The 7754-nt window shown below is 39.5% G+C and overlaps 1 protein-coding gene across 1 annotated transcript; it reads left to right on the top strand.

The window, feature by feature from the left end:
- Positions 1-342: 342 nt before the first annotated feature.
- On the top strand, positions 343-6853 carry calhm1b (calcium homeostasis modulator 1b). The gene is made up of 2 exons (XM_084929959.1): positions 343-926; positions 5554-6853. The coding sequence occupies exons 1-2, from the start codon at positions 381-383 to the stop codon at positions 6061-6063; spliced, it is 1056 nt and encodes a 351-aa protein (XP_084786085.1). The 5' UTR covers positions 343-380; the 3' UTR covers positions 6064-6853.
- The last annotated feature ends 901 nt before the right edge of the window (positions 6854-7754 follow it).

Genomic DNA, 7754 nt, shown 5'->3' on the forward strand with positions numbered 1-7754 from the left:
ATTTCTCTACCTACTAAGCCTCTAATTCAATAGAAAAAGGAATGCAGAATCAAAAGTCTATTTATTACTTACTTGACTGCTTAATAACACATATAGCATTTGGCCTGATGGTTTATTTTCCCTTAAAATTCAACATTCAAATAGTTGTTTCACAGTATGGCACTCCAAAAGTTGATCTTTGCCATCTTTTATAGATTTCTATATCACATGTAAAATATTTGCAATTTTTTTTAACCATTAATAAAGATTTTACTAGAACCTATAATCATTTCTCATAAAAATCTGATTTTATGCCTTTTTCCCTTATCTTAAACATGTTACTGTCCTTTTTTTAACAGGTTTAAGTACTTGTGAACTAAAGACCCAACACATTTCTCAAGATGGATAAGTTTCGTATGATGTTCCAGTTTCTCCAATCCAACCAGGAGTCTTTTATGAATGGAATCTGTGGTATCATGGCACTAGCTAGTGCTCAAATGTACTCAGCGTTTGAGTTCAGCTGTCCCTGTATGCCAGAGTATAACTACACCTATGGGATCGGACTGCTTCTTATTCCTCCTATATGGTTCTTTTTGTTAGGTTTTGTATTGAACAATAATGTGTCAGTGTTGGCAGAGGAGTGGAAAAGACCCACTGGGAAAAGAATCAAGGATCCAACAATCCTGCGCTACATGTTTTGCTCAATCACACAGAGATCTTTGATTGCCCCTGCAGTGTGGGTGTCTGTCACTCTCATGGATGGGAAGAGCTTCCTCTGCGCTTTCAGCATCAGCTTGGATATTGACAGGTTTGGGAATTCCAGTGTCATTCAAGGAATGTCAGAGACGGAGAAGTTAAAATTCCTGGCACGTATCCCTTGCAAAGACCTGTTTGAGGATAAGGAATTAAGAGAGGCAGCATCGAGATACATCAAGTGTATATCTCAGGTATCCCATTGTTTATTTGCAACCCTGTGTGAGTGGTTTCTATGTATGACTTTCTGACAAAATCAAGCAAGATGTGCAATTTCTCTCACCACATTTATGAAAAATATTAATAGTAGCTAAGCTGGTGGCTATATGCCATGATGGTTGTTTGGTAAGCCACTTCGATAGCAAACAAAAAACTTAACTTGCATAGCACTTTTCCAAACACATAGTTACAAAGTGTTTACCCGTTTGAAAAAAAAAAAAAAGGCAGATACCACATGATACAACATTCAGGCATTCATTCCAACATACACACGTCCATACACGCAAATAGATGCAAACTATGGCCCAAATAATGGGAGAAAGATTAGGGAAAGCTACCCTCAATCAAGACTTTTTGGCAGTGGTTGAAAAGAAATCACTGAATCGGCTGACCTCGTAGGCTGACAAAGGCTGTTCCAAGGTTATAAGCTAGATAGACTCTGGTTTTAATGTAAAGCACACAGAACAAATAGGAGACCTTGATCAAATGATCTGAGTAAGGTCTCACCAGCTTTGATATACAGTGCAACCATAAAGTATCCTTTACTTGTTCCACATTTTTTTATGTTACAGTCTTATTCCAAAATGGATTAAGTTTATTTTTCTCTTCAATATTCTACACACAATATCCCATAATGACAAAGTGGAAAATTGCTTCAAATGTTTAGCAAATTTATTAAAAATAAAAAAAACCAAAAAGTATAACATGCACATAAGTATTTGCAGCCTTTCCCGTTTCACTCAAAATTCAGCTCAGGTGTATCCTATTTCCACTGATACTTTGTTAGACGTTTCTACAAGTTGATTGAAGGCCACCTGTTGTAAATTCAGTTGATTGGACATGAATTGGAAAGGCACACACCTGTTAAGCCAATGAAGAGAAGCCACTGTGGGAGAAATATTGACTTCTCTTCATTGGCTCCCTGTTAAATCCAGAATGAAATTAAAAATCCTTCAACTCACATACAAGGTCTTGATTAATCAGGGCCAATCTCATCTTAAAGATCTCAGAGTACCAAACACCCCCAGTAAAGCACTTTGCTTTCAGACTGCTGGACTACTTTTGTTACGTAGTGTTTTTAAAAGTAGAATGGGAGTCGGAGAATTCAGCTTGGTTCTTCTGTGAAATCAGCTCCCAGTTTGGATTCAGGAGACAGACACCCTCTCTACTTTTAATATTAGGCTTAAAACTACTCTTTTATATAAAGCATATAGTTAGGGTTGGATCAGGTGACCCTGAATCCTCCCTTAGTTATGCTGCAATAGGCCGCGGTTACTGAAGTCACGATGCATTGAGTGTTATTTTATTGTAGGGTCTTTATCTTACAATATAAAATGCCTTGTGGTGACTCTCATTGTGATTTGGTGCTATATTAATACCCTCAGAGAGAGGATTCTGTCGAGGTCCAAATGGGCACACTAGATCCCATTATCCATACATGGAAGTAGTTTGGAACCACCAGGACTCTTTGTGGAGATGGCCGCATGGTCAATCTGAGCAATCAAGGTAGAAGGGCCTTAGTCATGGAGGTGACCAAGAACCCAATAGCCATTCCACAGAAATCCAGCCTTGCTCTTTCTCTCGACCCTGACGAGATTAAACAAATATGAAATAAATATTAACTCTTTGGCCTGAATGCCAAGCAATATGTCTGGCAGAAACTGGGCCAATACCATGCCTACGGTGAAGCAAAGGCTGTAAAATCTATGTACATTTTCTTTTACTTAGGAAAACTTATCATTAAGGGGTGGGTAGAATTTTGTGTTGAAAATAAATTTAACGAAATGTGGAAGTAAAAAGCTATAAATACTTTCCTGATGCACTGCATAAGCAGGGGCCTGCTCATGTAGAGCTTTACGTGTTAATAATAGGACTTGCTATGAAGAACTGAGAGATACAAGTGAAAAGTGAGTTAAAATAATCAAGGCAAGAGAAAATTGAAGTGTCGACTAAAAGTTCCAGATAGTTAAGGTCTGACTTTTGAAATAAACTGGACTGGATGAGTTTAGACATTCTTAGAGATTAAGATATTAGACAGCTTAGAGATTCAAACTTTAGATGTTGTTCAAAGATGATACCAAAAGCTTCTTAGAAGATGATCTAATTACCGCCAAAGGGGCCGATGTGCTGACTGACCTCCTTAGTGAAACTGTCAGGGCCAAATACAAGAATGTTACTTTTAGTAGAATTGAGAAAAAAAGATAACATTAAATATACAAGTGTGAAATAAACAGTGAAAACACTGCATTTAGAGGATACACCAATATATCTTCATCCAAAAAGCATATTAATAGCCAAAATGGGAAACATACACCGATCAACCGTAACAGTATGACCAACTAATATTGTGTTGATTCCTCTTTTGCTGGCAAAAAAGTCCTGACCTGTGGATACATGGACTCCATTAGACCCCTGAAGTTCTGCTTTGTTATACGGCACCAAGATGTTAGCAACGGATCCTTTAAATCCTGTAAGATGAGAGGTGTGGCCTCCGTGGATCAGATATGTTTGTCTAACACAGGGGTCCTCAATCCCAGTCAAGGAGGGCCGGTGTCCCTGCAGGTTTTAGATCTCACAATGGGTCAACACACCTGAATCACATGATTAGTTCATTACCAGGCCTCTGGAGAATTTCAATACATGTTGAGAATGTAATTTATCCATTAAAATCAGCTGTGATGGATCAAGGACACATCTAAAACCTGCAGGGACACCGGCCCTCGTGGACTGGCATTGGGGACCCCTGGTCTAACACATCCCACAGATGCTTGATTGGTCAGCACCTCAAACTCTTTGTTGACCTCCTCAATCTATCCCTGAACCATTTTTGCTTGTTAGTAGGGCTCATTATCCTGCTGAAAGAGGCCACAGACATCAGGGAATACTGTTTCATGACAGGGTGTAAATGGTCTGCATCAATGCTTAGGTTGCTAATATCAAGGTAACACCCACGTGGATGGCAGGGCCCAAGGTTTCCCAGCAGAGCATTATCAAAGCATTACACTGCCTCTGCCAGCTACCCTTCTTCATAGTGAATCCTGGTGCCAAGTGTTCCCCAGGTAAGCAATTCACATGCACCTGGCCATCCCAGTGATGTCAAAGAAAATGTGACCCATCACACCAGGCTAGCTTCTTCCACTGCTCTGCGGTCCAGTTCTGATGCACACATTTTTGGTGGTCAACAGGGCTCAGCAATAATAATAATAATAAGAAGAAGAAGAAGAATGTGAGGCCCACATGGACCAGCCTCCCCACCCTAAACTCGTCAGTGAGCCTTGGTTGCCCGTGACCCTTGTTCACAACTCTTCTTTCCTTGAACTTTTAATAGATACTGACCACTGCAGACCAAGAACACCCCACAAGAGCTGCAGTTTTGGAGATGCTCTGACCCAGTGGTCTACCCATCACAATTCGGCCCTTGTCAAACTTGCTCAAATACTAACACTTGCCTATTTTTCCAGATTTCTTTTGTTTCCCTGGCAGAAAAAATGTGGATAAACAGGCCAAAACCAAAATAAATAGAACACAAAATGTCGGTATTGTCCAGCTGCTGGTATCAGTCAATAATTTCTTCATTAAAAAGTAATGGTAGCTGAATTCCGCAGTCTTGGTATTGTTCGTGCTGACTCATTGTCATGGGTGACTCGAGTAGCTGAATAGAAAAGACGTATTGTTACTGTTATTAGTACCACCTGCAGTTTATCTCCATGGCGAGTCAAAATGACTGACAACAAAATGACAACACTGCCCTTAGCTGACAATATTTAATTAAAAAAAAAAAATTTGGTGAGTTTGTAATTGGCTGTTTCAAGTATTGTTAGGCTGAACAGATTTAGATTTGACTCTTAAGCCAACTAAATGAATAGCTAAATAAGGAACCAAAGATTCACCATCTTTCTAAACTGTAGAGAGTTGTCCTTTAAAAGGCATTTACGCATTCAAATTTAATTCACAAAAAAATAATAATATGAATAATCTAATTAAATAAAACCATCAAAAGAGTACCAATGTGGGCCCTCGTGACCTCAGTGTCTCTAAAATCGTGGCTTCAGCCCTGGCTGTCATTTCACTGAACTATTTTAACTTCAAAACAAGGAAAACTAATTTTAGTTTCCTCGCTTTATTCCTCAAAGACTGCTCTTAACTTAAATCTCCCTGCCAGACTATAATTCACTTTACAGTTTGAGCTCACTGAAGCTTTCCTGCTGGCTTATTAGAGCAATAGATAAGCCTTGAAATTTATTATTCATGGAACTGGGACCTCTTCCACTTCTTCCAAAAACACCCACACTGTTATTTAGGTCTTTGATCAGCTGAAGGGCAAATATACAGGCTTAAAAGTAAGATATCTCTAAAAAGTCAGTTGATATACAGATTCTGTTAATGAGCTATGACGCTGTCAAGAAGCTGCTAAATATGCCTTCTTCACCACATCTGATTTTCAGTATCTGCACAAGCACAGATAAATCAGAAGGAGTCAAGATTAGCAGGATGTCTATGTGTGATCCTTCTATCTAACATCTATAGTTTGTTTATAGTGCATCATTAGAGAGCTCAAAATAGTGGTCATTTTGCTGGATTTATCATTTCTGCATTTCACAGGCATGCGGATGGATGGTTTTGCTCATGATGACCTTCACTGCCTTCCTGATCCGAGCTATTCGGCCATGCTTCACCCAGGCCGCCTTCCTCAAAACCAAATACTGGTCCCATTATATTGACATTGAACGCAAGATGTTCGATGAAACCTGTAAGGAGCACGCCAAGAGCTTTGCCAAGGTTTGCATCCAGCAATACTTTGAGAACATCAGCGGAGAGATGCGAAGCTTCCACCGCCATCACAGCAAACACGACAGCGACAACGAAGATGAAGACACGTGGAAGAGTGATGAGGAAAAGCTGTTGGGTATCAGAGCCCAGGATGATATGAACAAAGTTTTGTGGAACTGGCACACCTGTAAGCCACCTCTGGCTCTGAGAAAAGAACATGAAGATGGTGAAAAAGAGGGGGAAATGAATGGAAACATTAACGGGGAAATAAATGGGTTTGTAAAGAGCCACAGTCACGATGTGGAGAAAAAAGAGTGGGCGGTGTATTACAGTAAGGTGTAAAGAGTTCAAAGAGAAACTATTATTTTCCAGAGTATTTTATTTGCGAAAGATAGAATATATATTATTGCATTCTGCACTGCAGTTTAAGCTTTATTTAAACGCACACTATTTTAACTGACTGGTTGACTGATGATACAATCTATATGTATGTAGCTATGTATAATAGATTTTAAGAAAACAAAAACTGTCGACATATTTCTGGTTCACATACAGTTCAGTTTACAGAGAACATGTCTGGCACTGGGTGTAATCCAAAGTCTGTTGTTTTCATTTCTGTGTTTTATCTGTTTGTCATGAATTATTGTCGAAAACACGCTCTCATCGTTCCCCAAGGGACTGAGCTTGGCGGAAATCTGAAGTCTGTAAATTCCAGGCTGCTAATAAGTGCTGCTTTATCAGGCTGATAGTAAAGCATTATTACCACACTGGAGAGTTCTCATTGATAACACTAATGAATGTCTGTATTGCTCTCAAGTGCAAGGCCACCATAAATATTCCCAGAGCAGAACTAGACAGAAATGAAAACATCGCTCAGAAGAGCTCCGTTTACGTCAAGCACCCACTGTGTCTCGTGCAACCTATATCTTAAAAAACAATGAAAAGATCTTGTTAGCGATAAAGGACACTTCTTGCTTATTTCTGTATGCACAGAGATTTTTCTGAAATGGCTTCTTGCCTTTTCTGCTGTGGCCTGTAGATGAATAATGGCAGCTAACTGAGGCTGCTGTGCACCTGAGATTACTACGTGGATTTTCTCTGAATATAACGCTACAGAAATACTGCATTTGCAATAAAGCAAACCTAAGATTTATGCAAAAACTAAAGGTTGCCGCAGTCAAAACAATTTACATGTCACTGCGAAAACAAAGGTTTACATTTGCATCTTCTTTATTTGCTTGCTCAGCCCCAATTCTGTCACTCACTCCCTGGTAAAATTTTACAATCACCGAGCAAACACTTTGCTTCTGTTCTATTTGAAAAGGCTTTTAAATATTTATTTTAGAAAAATGTAATTAAAGCTGAATATGTAACCTTTTTGATATACTTACCTATATAAAGATGGGTAATAAAAAGCGTCTTATTACAGTGTCTGGCTATCATATGCCACTAAGACAGCATCAGTGGAGCTTCCAATGCTGCTGGAAAGCTGGGGTAACTTTCTTTCTAAATATATTGTTGTCCTGATGGAGGTGGTAGAAATGGTATCTACAACACTGGTCCAACATCTCCAGAATGGTTTATACATTGTGATCCGGTAACTATGATTTTCACATAGGGTAAGGGTTAGGGTTAGTGACCCCTCGTGCTCTGTGCGGGTACTGTCATCCCTGAAGAGCCCATTCTCTTAGAACAACAGAAATTTCCATAATTTCAGAAAATCTGTCAAGATGGAATGACCTTTCTCCCTAAAGGGATAAGCAGGTCAACGCAATAGCAGCAAAATGCTCCAAACAGCCTAACAGAGCTGCTGGACTCCCTCACTATAGAGGTGAAGAGTTCACGTTTTTCCTTTAATTTGTCTCCTGTCCACGTCTTCAGCAAGCTGTCAACACAATGGTGTTTTTCCCATATTTCACAAGAGGGCGTCCTGTTACCAAAAGCATCACCTTTCACATGCCTACAGTGGCAACACAACCTTTAGCTACAACACATCGGGTCAGTCAAACTTGTAAGAACCCAACAATACACGC

This window comes from Perissodus microlepis, chromosome 6 (genome assembly GCF_051167445.1).
Source record: "Perissodus microlepis isolate ML-2025 ecotype Zambia chromosome 6, ASM5116744v1, whole genome shotgun sequence".
Lineage (NCBI taxonomy): Eukaryota > Metazoa > Chordata > Actinopteri > Cichliformes > Cichlidae > Perissodus > Perissodus microlepis.